Source organism: Chanodichthys erythropterus, chromosome 2, assembly GCF_024489055.1.
Source record: "Chanodichthys erythropterus isolate Z2021 chromosome 2, ASM2448905v1, whole genome shotgun sequence".
Lineage (NCBI taxonomy): Eukaryota > Metazoa > Chordata > Actinopteri > Cypriniformes > Xenocyprididae > Chanodichthys > Chanodichthys erythropterus.
This window is the reverse complement of record NC_090222.1, coordinates 32,657,686-32,671,442: the sequence shown is the minus strand read 5'-3', so window position 1 is coordinate 32,671,442 and position 13,757 is coordinate 32,657,686. Positions and strand designations below refer to the sequence as shown.

General features: G+C 38.7%; 1 protein-coding gene across 1 annotated transcript; it reads left to right on the top strand.

The window, feature by feature from the left end:
• The first annotated feature begins 1,707 nt into the window (after positions 1-1,707).
• On the top strand, positions 1,708-13,304 carry hjv (hemojuvelin BMP co-receptor). Its single transcript, XM_067396508.1, has 5 exons — positions 1,708-1,751; positions 3,375-3,452; positions 6,159-6,320; positions 6,567-7,072; positions 11,732-13,304. Exons 3-5 carry the CDS (start codon positions 6,218-6,220, stop codon positions 12,347-12,349), a joined length of 1,227 nt encoding a protein of 408 aa, XP_067252609.1. The 5' UTR covers positions 1,708-1,751; positions 3,375-3,452; positions 6,159-6,217; the 3' UTR covers positions 12,350-13,304.
• The last annotated feature ends 453 nt before the right edge of the window (positions 13,305-13,757 follow it).

Below are 13,757 nucleotides of genomic sequence, written 5' to 3'. Positions count from 1 at the left end.
ACAACAGAGCAGATCACACTCAGACACACACACAGTCCCAGATCACACTCTGATGAATGCTGTAAACACAGTAGGCTACGCATGCATCAGTGTGTGTGCAACTGGCAACATTATTATTATTATTATTATTTACTTTTAAGTGTTGAAAAGCTGGTGACCGCCATGTATTCTAGTGTTTACAGTATTCTGAAGCACAATTTTGTGTGATTTGCATCAAACTCGCTCTATTTGCGCACGTTCATTTCTCGCTGGTCAACGCCGCCACCTACCGGACGCGCCCTGAACTGCAGCTCTGAACTTTGGATTCTAGTCCGATAAATACTAGCAAATATATCCAATAAGTGCAAATTGAGCGATCTAAATAAGTAAAAGAGGGGCTCTTTGGGACGTCCTGGAGATAAGATGCTGCTAAATGAGTCCAAAGATATGCAAACACATCCTCAAACACACGTATTTAACACCAAACAGAGAAATCACACACTTCCGTAACACATAGAAACCTTAGAGACTTGTCATTAAAGGATTAGTTCACTTTAAAATTAAAATTTCCAGATAATTTACTCACCCCATGTCATCCAAGATGTCTTTCTTTCTTCAGTCGAAAAGAAATTAAGGTTTTTGATGAAAATATTTTCTCCATTATAGTGGACTTTAATGGTCTCCAAATGGTTGAAGGTCAAAATTACAGTTTCATTGCAGCTTCAAAGCGTTATACGCAATCCCAGACGAGAAATAAGGGTCTTATCTAGTGAAACCATCACTCATTTTCTAAAAAAAATAAATAAAAAAAATTGAAATTTTATACGTTTTAACCATAAATGCTCATCTTGAACTAGCTCTCTTCTTCTTCTCTATTTGAATTCCAGCAGTGTAGATGCTGCTAAGTGTATTACTGCCCTCCACAGGTCAAAGATTGAACTAAATTGTCATATACAATATGCTAGAGCAAGTATATAACAATTAGTTCAAACTTTAACATGTGGAGGGCAGTAATGCACTTAGCAGTGTCTACTGAAATTCTAATAGAGAAGAAGAAGAGAGCTAGTTCAAGATGAGCATTTATGGTTAAAACATAACATTTTTATTTTATTTTTTGAAAATGAGTGATGGTTTCTCTAGATAAGACCCGTATTTCTCGTCTGGGATTGTTTAAAGTCCTTTGAAGCTGCAATGAAACTGTCATTTTGACCTTCAACCGTTTGGAGGCCATTGAACTCCACTATAAGGAGAATAATCTTGGAATGTTTTCATCAAAAACCTTAATTTCTTTTCGACTTAAGAAAGAAGGACATGGACATCTTGGATGACATGGGGGTGAGTAAATTATCAGGAAATTTTAATTTAAAAGTGAACTAATCCTTTAAGCCATTATTTTGTATGTTTTTAACATTTATTTGTATTTTTCAAGTATAGCCTACATTAATACATAGATTAAATTTTGATAGCCTAACTTTTTGTTTGTAATTGTAGGGGCAAAGTAATAATAAAGAATATATTCATAAGTGTACCGTCTAGAAAGATAAATATGTGTGTGTTGACAAACAGCGCATTCAGAGAGAGTTTGGAGCAGCTCTCCGTCAGCTGGTGCGCGTGTGGCAGGTGCGCGCGGCGGGTGATTTACGCGTCCCACTCGTGCGGGACGGTGACGCGGGGGTCACGCCGCACATGAGTCCGTCACATGAGCGCGTCAGTGACAGAAGTGACGGGCAAAGATCTCAGCGTCGGTCTACAGGAGAGAGTCCTCTGATTCTGTGAGTTTGTCTCTGTTATATATATATTCTATATGCATGGATAGTTAATAATTAACAGTACAAATATAAGTAAAACTTTTTATGCATTCAACAAAACATTTTATTAATCAGCCCAAAAGTAGCCTGCTTGGTTTTTGGACATTTTTTTTCTCTTGGGGAAAAAAGGTCCCAAAAGGGAGTTTTCCCAGTGATGCCACAGAAGAACCATTTTTGGTTCCCCAAAGAACCTTTCAGTGAAGAGTTCTTAAAGGAACCATGTTTTTTCTACATTCCAACCTAAATTATTCCAAACCTATTGTGGAATGGAAATTTCCATGGATGTCCTTTATTTTATGCAGTTTTATGAACCTTTATTTTAAGAGTGTACTTTGGAGTACCATGTAAATTATATCAAAATACCAAATCTGGTACATCCCTGTACCATGGTATTGCTACAGTACTTTTCTGTAAGGGAATATGTCTACAATAATACTTTAGCAGAACCATGCCTATTCATTCATTGTTTTATATTAGCAGTGTTTTCCTTTGTTCCAAAGATAGTTTGGATTGAGTTTACCTTTCTTTTAATAAAAAGCAAGGTTTGACATCAAGAAATTAAGAAATGATTTCATAAAATGGCTATATGTTCAACTTACACACACACAAACAGAGTAATGCACATGTGCATGCCGTGCCACAGACAGTCAAACTTCCAGTCATGTCTAACGCTGATTCAGACTGAAAGAGAAGCAGCTGTTTAGAGGAGGATCCTGTGTCCTGAAATGTTTGGTACCCGATGAGCGCTTAGACACGTTTGGAGTGGAAATGAGCTCTCTTTAAAAGTGCTGGCACACCAGATTCTGCCAGTTTCCACATGCAATGGCGCTATAGCGAAAGAGGGAATGATTCTGAAGTGTCCGGCTGAAATTAGACTGCAGATGGAAACGGAGAGCTGTTGAGTTTCTGCTGTCCGTCTCACACCTGCTTCTGTGCTGCAGAGCTTTCAGCCCTGTCTATTTCCACTGGGGCAGGTGCTGGAGGGGCAGGCCGGTGTGGTGGGGTATATTTAGACCCCCTATTTCTGCCCTGCAACTCCTGTAACTGCCCCTCCCGCCACCAGCCGTCCAAACAGCTAGAATAAATATCAGCTGTCGATGTTGGAGCAGACAGCTCTGCTGAAGGTGGAAATGCATCAGAACTGCATGCAGTGCAAATGAGATTTTAATGAGATTTGAGATATTTGTCATGTGCTGAAAATGGTCAGCAGGTTTGTTTTGACAGATTGTTCATATCAGAGCTGTTGGTCAAGTGCAAACACAGAGATAGGACTGGAGTTTACTCCCGCATTCCCCCACTGTTTGTTCTTGAGTCTTAGTAAATAACACATCAGTGGTGAGAGTCCAAACTGCAAAATATCCCTCAGTACTGAGAGCAATATGCATGTGAAACTCTGTGTATGACAGTTTGTTATACTGATCTGATCTATTATCTATATAGCTGCAGTATGCAAACTTACTTTATTTAGTTCAAAATGTCGACTTGAAATAGTTGCCGCATTAAAGAGTTTACAACATGTATAGAACAGTCCACAACAGTTTCAATGCATTTATCATATTCGTCATATATTCTTCTTTCTCTCCCAAGGCTGTACAACATAATCATGACAGTATCAGTCTCTTGATGGGTCTCAGGAACTCATAATTGATCAGATGAACGTTTGAGGTAAGAGAACGTTTCTAGACACTATAGAATATGTCATTTTTATTATGTATGATGCTTATTAGATGAATGGTCTTGTATTTAGAACACATATTATGCTAAATTAAATTATACTTTAATATAATATAATATATACAGTACTGTTCAAAAGTTTGGGATACGTAAGAATAAAAAAATATATGATACTTTTATTCAGCAAAGATGCATACCTTGGGTCTTTAGTGACCCGGGACGTCATTCACTACCCTCCTCCTCATTCATTTTTTAAAGTTAGACATCAACCTTCTTGGTATTCCTCAATCAATTCATTATAATGAATATAACAAAACAAAAAAAAAATCCTAAAATTATAAAAGAATGCCTATTTTTGTATTCATTTTTTGTAAAAATTGTATAGGGTCGCTAACGACCCGAGGTGTGTATGAGTGTATATATATTTTTTCTGCACAACAATAATCGAATCTTAGAAGATGGAATAAGTGCAATTCACCTTTATTGCCACAAGGTGGCAGTGTCTGATACACAATGCTGAAGTGACGACTCATTTAGACAGAAAACGAAATAATAAGAGAAACATGAAATGGCTCAGCGATTTACTGCAGAGCAAGTACTGAACGCAATCAAATATGACTGTAACTGTTACTGGATGGATCTGGTGAAGCTGTTAGCGATCAAAATATTGATTTTGAAGATGTTGAAAATTATATAGTTCTGAGAATATGTTTGAGATCGTGAATGGGCTCATATTCGTGACCTCAAACATAAAACTAGCCCATTATTTGCTGAATTAACTGGGAAATGAGCTCTGACGAGGACAGTGGTGATGGCATAAAACATCTGCTCAAACAGAGCCCTTTCAAGCTCCAAAAGGTAACAAAATATGATTTATTTTATTCTTCTGTAATTGTTACTCTAACATCAGAGGAGTTTTATATTATCAAGGCAGGTAGAGATCCTTCCGTGTTAGATATAGATCCGGGTCGATAAAGACCCGAATTTGTAAGAATGATTGGCGAAACAGTCATGCATTTAAGGGTTAAAGTGATAAATTGGTAAGAATAAGAAATGTTTCTTGAGCACCAAATCAGCATATTAGAATGACTCTGAAGACTGGAGTAATGATGCCAAAAATTCAACTTTGCATCTCAGGAATAACTTACATTTTAAAATATATTAAAATAGTAAACAGTTATTTTAAATTTTAAACATCATGAATAAAATGCTCTTGATATGTTCTGAAAATAATACAATATTAGAATTGTTTCAGAGCATTTAGTGTTAGTTCACCCCAAAATTTTGTCATTATTTATATCGTTTCAAACCCATAAGACTTTTGTTCATCTTCAAAACACAAATAAAGATATGTTAATGAAATCTGAGAGATTTCTGTCCCTCCAAATAACTATCATTTTGTCACTTCAAAAAGTTCATAAAGAGATCATAAAACTAATCCAAATGAACCCAATGGCTAGAGAATACCCTTAATGTAAGATTCGCGTGCGGAATGAATTCCGTCTAACCAGAAGATGGCGCCCGCAGCTGAATCATCCATCCATCCATTTTCCAAACCGCTGGTCTAAATACAGTGTAATATCATACAGGTATAAATTCCTTTTTAAATGATTATTAAATTGTTTAATTAAAGGTGCTAAAGAGGATGTTTTGTTTTATACATTTTTGCAATATTACTTGAAACTGTCTTCACTAACTGATAAAAAGACTATTTATTAGGTGCACTGAAAGGAATAATATTAATATACATCATCTGTGCACGAGGTAGGGCCTTAAAAACATCGGCCAATCGTTTACGTGATCATCGCATAAACGATTGGCCCTCTGGCTTGTCAATTACTGCCATGACGTTCCTTGTGAGAGACAAGCGCGGCTGTGCGCTCCAGTAACTTTCCACACTCCACAGGCGCCGCATGCAATGTTTTTGTCCGGAGACAGGAGTAACAAGTGGAGATTATGAGTTACCTGCGGTGAGTCCGACATAATGAATCCACGAACACGACACAGCGAATGCCGGTGGTAAACACTCGTGTTCCAATACTCGTGCACGAGTTTTGGGAGGCGTTCCTTTGAAATGAGCTGTGAAGGAGGGGGGCTGTTCTTACGCATGTGCTCATTTCAAAAACTCAGTAACAGTCTTTGGATTCTCAGTCGACGAAAAATCCTCTCTATCACCTTTAAGGTTTACAAATGCTAGTTTCCTTGAATCATTAATCTTTACTACTGGAGCTGCCAGTTTGCTAAGTTTCAAATGATTATTAAACAGCAAGCACAAACTATGCAAAAGCGGCACTTTCTTGCACACTCAGTGTCCGACTTCGCTCACTTGTTTTCATTGACTCCTTCAAGTGGACTGTATTAGTGGAGTAATGTAGAGAATAGTGAATGAGGGTATTGGTGGGCTATTTCAAACACAGCTATGGATAAGTTTTTATGAAGTCTTTATGAACTTTTTGAAGCGTCAAAATGATAGTTGCGTAGACTGTCAATGGAGGGACAGTTAATTTAATTAAAAATATCTTCATTTGTGTTCCGAAGATGGACAAAAGTCTTAAATGTTTGGAATGACATGAGGGTGAGTAAGTGATAACAGGATTTCCATTTTTGGGTGAACTATCCCTTTTAACCTTTCTAAAGAAATATGTTTTTCCAGATTTGTGATTGGATTTGTCTCCCCCGTGTGGTTGTTTTATATAGTGCGCTTCAGCACCTGTGCAGACACCTGTGAGCAGGCCGTCCTGCCTGTGTCTGTATGGATGGGAATGGCAGCATCAGCTGTCCGTGGGAATCATTCACACACAACATGGAAACACATTGTGACCATTGTTACAACGGTCCTGTTCTTTAGTGCTCCATCAGGTAAAAATATTCCAGTTCTATTTAAATTAACAAAAAAAATGAGTTTTGAGTTAACAGTAACAAGACAACATTTATTTACATGCCACATATTTTAGTTAATAAAATGATAACATAAATGCCTAAAAACATAACTGTACTCTAGTTCTTACCTGTTAACTGTACCTTCATTTGGAGTCTGACACATATCGAATGAATTCTGTAAATTTATGAAATAATGTATTCGTTTTTTTAATTTTTTTTCTGCAGTGTGTGCACAGTGTCGAATCTTGAGATGCAACTCAGATTTCGTGGCTGCGACTCTGGAGTTGGGTGTTATTGGAAGTGGGGGTAAGGAGGGTGCTAATGCCGGCTACTGCAGCGCCCTGCGATCCTACGCACTCTGCACCCAGCGGACGGCCCGAGCGTGCCGCGGAGACCTGGCATACCACTCTGCCGTGCAGGGCATCGAGGACCTGCTCATCCAGCACCGCTGCCCCAAAACAGGGCCCACAGCTCAGCCACGCCCCCTGCCCCAGCCCCCTTTCTCAGGGGACGGATGCTTCTATGAGAAGGGGTTTATGCAGAGGGAGGGCCGGGCCCCTGAGTACCTGCACTGCGGGGTGTTTGGGGACCCTCATATCCGCACCTTTAATGATGAGTTCCAGACATGTACAGTACAGGGCGCCTGGCCTCTCATAGACAACCAGTACATGTACATCCAGGCCACCAGCACGCCCACTAGAGGGAGCTCTTACACCACCATCCTCACAAAGGTGTGGAAAAATCACATTTATCCTCTTCTATAACTCTCATTTAACATTATAAAGTTACCTTGGATTTATTAATGCAATAAAATGTATTTGTATTTTAAATGTAATATTTCTCAGGAATGAGTTGTATGTAGGCTAACTCATTAATTTAAACAGAAAAGCTGTTTGTTTTTTCCTAACCATCCGCGACGGCGACGATTCTATTTTAGAAACGGTTTCTATTTCTGCGACGTCGCGGCTGGAAAAACAACATATTACAAAGTATGACAATGATAACCTCAGGTGCTTTATTTAATGTTAAATGCGTCTAATGTGAGTTTCAATATCATTTCGTGTGCTCTTTATAGGTAGGCTATACTGAAAGCGACAATGTAAAATTCACCTCAGATCTCGAAAATAAATTAAAGGAAACAAGAACGTTCAAACTGTAAACTCAATGTGAACAAACAAGTGACAGTGATTGTTTCAGTCACTCAGTAGGCCTATGTAGTTTTAACAACGTTAAAATGGTGTAATATTATTTTTTTTATGTAGCCTACTCATCCATTTCGAGTGCAGTGCGCTTGCAGAGAGACTCCGCCCACACGCTCTTCTGATTGGCTGTGATTTTTGATTGATTTTGTCGTGTCTCATAGTCTAGTCGCTTCTGGTGTGGACAGACATATTGCTTGATGCTGGAATCTTATCGCATCGAGTCTGGTTAGGTGTAATAGTTTTGTTTTGACACTCAACTGTGAAACATTACTGAAGAGGTGAGCGGCGCGGCCCATTATGGAACCCATTATAATCAGTAATGCTGTCTACACTGGATGCCACACAATGCAATGCAACAAATTCCCGACAGTAAACTGATGCCCTGTTCTATTTTTGCCATTGAGATGACTGGGGAAAAGTGTCCCAATCAACCTGAATTCACCCTACTCCAAGCACTTGCGCGACTTCTGACACTAAAGAGAAATAGATTTGCAACAGTCATTTTATCGCTTCGAGTGTGGACAGCTTCTAGCTGTTGCAGCGTGAATCAACGCGACAACGGTCGCATCTGGTGTTGACATGGTTAGTTCCTGAAAGTCAGAGACAGTTTGCAGATTTTGGGCAGTCGGAGTTGACAGATTTTGCAGAAAATCGCAAAGTTTATGATTGGTACAGACTGAATTTTTAGCTTCAGACTACTATCAGAGGATATCTTTGTTATTTTAAGCTGATACCTTGCTGAAAAATCCAGTTAAAACCAGCCTAAGCTGGTTGGCTGGTCTTAAAATGAATGAATGAGGCATTTATATAGCGCTTTAATATGTACTACTGTACACCCAATGTGCTTTACAATCATATCAGGGGTCTCTCCTCATCCACCACCAGTGTGCAGTATCCACTTGGATGATGCGACGGCAGCCACAGTACAACGGCGCCAGTGCGCTCACCACACACCAGCTGTAGGTGGAGAGGAGAGAGAGTGAAAGAGCCAATTCAATGGATGGGGATTATTAGGAGGCTGTGATTGGTAAGGGTCTATGGAGAGAATTTGGCCAGGACACCGGGGTTACACCCCTACTCTTTACGAGAAGTGCCATGGGATTTTTAATGACCACAGAGAGTCAGGACCTCGGTTTAACGTCTCATCTGAAGGATGGAGTCTTAGCTGGTTTAAGCTTTAAGTAGCTGGTTTTAGCTGGTCTCCCAGTCTCCTAACCAAAATCCCTCTAAAACCAGCTATAACCAGGCTGGGAGACCAGCTAAAACCAGCCTGACCAGCTTAGGCTAGTTTTAGCTGGATTTTTCAGCATGATAATTCTCATCTCATCAGAATACATTGCATCTGATCAGCGACGCTCAAATCGGACCATTAGGTGAGTGATAGGTTTAAGATCTGCGCTGTTGGTCCTGATTCTAAAGAGTTAGTTTCAGCTTCAATTTAATATGATTTACTGGCTTTATGTTACTTTGGGAGCACCAGTTTGCTTATGAAATAGCTGGTTGATGCAGGGAGCACATATGAAGAAGAACCAATCAGTGGATTTGCCTCAAATCTGTGAAAGATATTTTTTATTATTATTATTTGAGACACTTATAAAATAGATGCATTCTGTACAGCCACTTGAGAACTGATGATGCTGAGCAATTAAAAAAATAATATTAAAGCTGCAAGCAGCGTTGAGAGGGCCCTCGCACCCGGGCTCACCGCCACCCGTTGGCCTCAGGAAAACAGTGAACAGTGGGCGTCATGCATTTAAGTGAGTGAATACAGGAGAATTATGCCAAAGTCATTTCGAAATGCCACACTTCCTGCGGCCAACAGGTGGCGCTTTCACCATAACTGAATTTTGCCATGTTGATGTCTTCAGGCCAGGACTATCATTGAACACGTGAAGTTTGAAGCAGATCGGACATTGTATGCCTGAGTTACAACAGTTTCCTCTTTCATGGCGAAACATCAGACTTTGTCAGGCCGCCACAGACACGCCCTTCAACGAAAACTCAAGATCTTTGATATTTATCATCGCTAAGGTCTTAAGATTAGACTGACAACATTTGATGTTGATCTGGTTAAATCTCCATGAGGAGTTAATCACAGTGTAAAACATGTCATTTCCTGTTGCCCACAGGTGGCACTGACTGTAACTGAAAATTGTCATATAGATGTCTTCACGTCAGAACTCCAATAAAACATGTGAAGTTTGGGGCAGATCAGACATTGTATGCCCGAGTTACAACAACTTCCTGTTTCACTGCGAAACATCGAAATTTGCCAGGCCGCCACGGACACGCCCTTCAGCGAAAACTCTAGATCTTCGCAATTTAACGTCTCAAAGGCCTTTAGATTAGACTGACCAAATATGATGTTGATCTGATTAAAGCTCTAGGAGGAGTTCGTTAAAGTACAACATGTGGAAATGGCAAAAACTGCCAAAATTTTGTAGAGAAAATTCAAAATATCTCACTTCCTGTTGGGTTTACAAACTTTGCAATCAGGGGCTTTTTTGTAGGTATTGGGCTGTTACATCTGTCTACCGAATTTCATAACTGTACGTGAAATGTAGCACGAAGGGCGCTTAATTGAAATTTTGTAGGTGGCGCTATCGAGCCATTTTGCCACGCCTAATTCTGAAACCCATATCAGATGTAAATTTTCACCACTTCTGATGCGTGTGCAAAGTTTCATGAGTTTTTGAGAACGTTTAGGCCCTCAAAAATGTGATTCATTTTGGAGAAGAAAAAAATTTTGGCTGAGCAATTCCAATAGGGTCCTCACACCATCGGTGCTCGGGCCCTAATTAATAATTTCTAGTTTCCATACAGGGCTTATTGCACGGAAGAGGATTAGGGCCAAGCAATAATAAAAAAATAAAACCATCTTAAATTTCGAGAAAAAGCTCGTTAAATTTCGAGAAAAAAGTCGAAATAAAATGTTGAGAATAAACTCATTAAATTACGAGAAAAAAGTCATTAAATTTCAAGAAAAAAGTCGACATAAAATGTTGAGAATAAACTTGTTAAATTACGAGAAAAAACTCATTAAATTATGAGAAAAATGACGTTAAATTTTGAGAAAAAAGTTGAGATAAAATGTTGAGAATAAACTCATTAAATTATGAGAATAAAGTCATTAAATTACGAGAAAAAAGTCGTTAAATTATGAGAACAAATTCGTAATTTAACGACTTTTTTCTCATAATTGAATGGCTTTTATTTTCAACATTTTATCTCGACTTTTCTCGAAATTTAACGACATTTTTCTCATAATTTAAAGAATTTGTTCTCGTAATTTAACGACTTTTTTCTCGAAATTTAATGACTTTATTCTCGTAATTTAATGAGTTTATTCTCAACATTTTATCTCGACTTTTTTCTCGAAATATAACGTCATTTTTCTCATAATTTAACGAATTTGTTCTCGTAATTAACGACTTTTTTCTCGTAATTTAACAACTTTAATCTCGAGATGGTTTTGTTTTTATTATTGCTTGACCCTAATCCTCTTCCGTATTTATTGTGGTATCAGCTGTTTCAGATGACTCCTTCCCTAAACAGCATATAAAACAAAGCAAACTGTTGGCTTTTTTATAAGCTGGTCAGACATGCTCTTATTTTTCATGTTAGGGTTTCCCAAACTGGGGTTCGTGAGTTGATGAAAAGCTAATAATTAAACCATAAAAATTAAAATTAAATTAAATAATTTAAAAAATAAACTCAATCAAAATAAAACTTTTACTAAAAATATTAAAAAATTTATTTGTTTAACTGAATGAATCATGAGCATCCAGATGTGTTCTGAAATGATTAAAATATTAATAATAGATCCTTTATTTTTAAGAGTGTACATGAGGCCATCTGTTGGAAGACTCCACATTTTCAGTTAGTGCTTAAACACAATATGCCATATAAAAGGCTCCAACATTACTTTTAAAACACCCAATCTTTTAATAAAGTCTGTTCTCCCCTTATACGAGCCTGTCCAGCTGAGAGGGAGATAACAGATTTGTCTTCTTTCAGCACCGCTGCTCAGTGCTCTCAAACATACTGGGTTGCGTTAATGGTATTCTACAGCCTGACATCTAATGATGAATTGCTATGAATAATTAATAGGACATGCATAATGGGATATGTGCATGGGTTTAGAATCAGTCCCGCAGCTGACATTTCTCTGGCCCGTTTCCTCATCAGATCACGGTTATCTTGAAGAACTGGCGTGAATGTGCAGAGCTCCAGATATATCAAGCAGAGCTGGATAACGTTCCCCCGGCGTTTGTGGACGGTTCTGTGAGCAGCGGCGATCGCAGAGGGCACCAGAGCCTGCGCATTCACTCTCACGACCCTGGCCGACACGCTGAGATCTGGGCCACTCACATCGGGACGACGCTAGTGGTGCGTCAGGTCGGTCAGTCGCTGAGTCTGTCCGTCCGCTCTCCTCGTGCGATCGTGGAGTCCTATACACCTGAGCAGGACCTACAGTTGTGCGTATGGGGGTGTCCGGTCTCACAGCGCCTGGAGATGCCACACGCGCATCCGTCCACACCTGCATACTCGCACTGTTCCTCACTGCTTCCGGTGCGGGATGTGTATTTCCAGGCTTGCCTGTTTGATCTACAGGTCACTGGGGACTTGAACTCCAGTGCATCAGCTGCGGCTGCTTTAGAGGACGCTCGCGCAATGATCTCTGACCCTGATAGAGTTCACCTGCTGACGGACCGGGCAGGTACCAGTCTTCCATCACTGCCGGTGGTTCTGGCCTTTAGTGTCCTCACAGAGACCCTCAGACACACTATCTCGGGCCCAGTGTGACATCAAAAACACTGCACTAAAGCAGGCCTTGTGTGATATTTAAAGGATATTTATACTATTGTTCAGTGTTTACATCTCAGTGGTTTGGAGGTTTCGTGAATAGCGGCTGTCTGGAACGGCTTTGTTAAAAATAATTTTATTGTGGTTATTTCAGTGTTAAACATGTGTGTGAATTATAAATGTAACATATTTTTGAACATTTTTAGCAGGATAAACTTGAATAACCTTTGCAAAAATGTAAATATAAATGATATTTAGTCATGCAACTCGTGTATGTTTTCTCAAAGGTGGATTAACTTTATGCAGGAGTGTATTTATAATAAGGAACAAAATGTAAAATTTTCCATAGAGCAGAAGCTCATTGTCACAGTATTAATTAAAGAAGGTCAGTAGGGAATTTAATTCATTTTTTATTTTTATTTGTCATTTGAATCATTTAATTTTCAGTTTTTTTAAATTACATTTAGTTTTTAGTAGTATTTTATGGCTACCAAAGTTAATGCATTACCTGAAATTATTTAAATATATTTGTTAAATTTATGTTTAATGAAGGAGGGTTGTACTAAATTCAACTAAAAATGTATTGTATTTGTTTTACCAAGTCATTTTATTACTTTATTTATTTTCCCATTATCACATTTATTTATTTTCAATTTCTGCAGGTTTGGGCTTCTGTACTGGAGTCAAGAAAATGTTTTTCAGTGTAATTTTAAGTTCGTGACCATAATAACACTGGAGACATACTGTAGGATACTGCAGATCATGTCAAATTGCAATAATCACTTTTCCAAAGCTAAAATAAAGAGTATTGGATCATTTTCCTGTCAAACTTGTGCTTATGATTTCAGAACTTTATAATTATTATTTGTCTGGGAAACCATGAGAATCTGATCTTTATGAATATTATGTGTCTGGGAAATTTACCATGAGAATCTGATTTTTTTTTTCCCAGTAATTTTTCTCCCATAGATCTTCTTTGCCCAGAGACTCCTACTGAAAGCCTGTGGAAGACCATGAGAATGGATCTGTGGTATTCTCTGTTCGCATATGTTGTTTAAAGTTAAATGCATCATTTATGCTGGGAAACCATAGTTTGCAGCAGGTGTGAGATGGAGGCTGTAGATTCATCTGTGTGAAAATCAGAGTTGATGGAGGTCTCACTCCTTGTGAATGATCACACTGAATGGTGTTTGTTTGGATGAGATTGCATGCTTATATTATATTGGTCTGGGTTATGTACTTGAAAGCTGTCTTTTCCCTGCACTCTTACCTTAAAAGTACCATTCACTATAGTTTTTATGCTAGTTTTATGTTCATATAATTTACAGGACAGAACGACAGGTGTTAATGTACTGTACAGACATCCAAAACAGGGAGTCGAGCAATATCCCTCCCTCTTCGGACAGGA

What these genes read in the sequence shown, in the direction of transcription:
- hjv (XM_067396508.1), top strand. Translation starts at nt 6,218, where the DNA reads ATGGGAATGGCAGCATCAGCTGTCCGTGGGAATCATTCACACACAACA. An exon ending in GTTCTTTAGTGCTCCATCAG is followed by an intron (nt 6,321 to 6,566) that starts GTAAAAATATTC and finishes TTTTTTCTGCAG; the next exon opens with TGTGTGCACAGTGTCGAATC. An exon ending in ACACCACCATCCTCACAAAG is followed by an intron (nt 7,073 to 11,731) that starts GTGTGGAAAAAT and finishes TTTCCTCATCAG; the next exon opens with ATCACGGTTATCTTGAAGAA.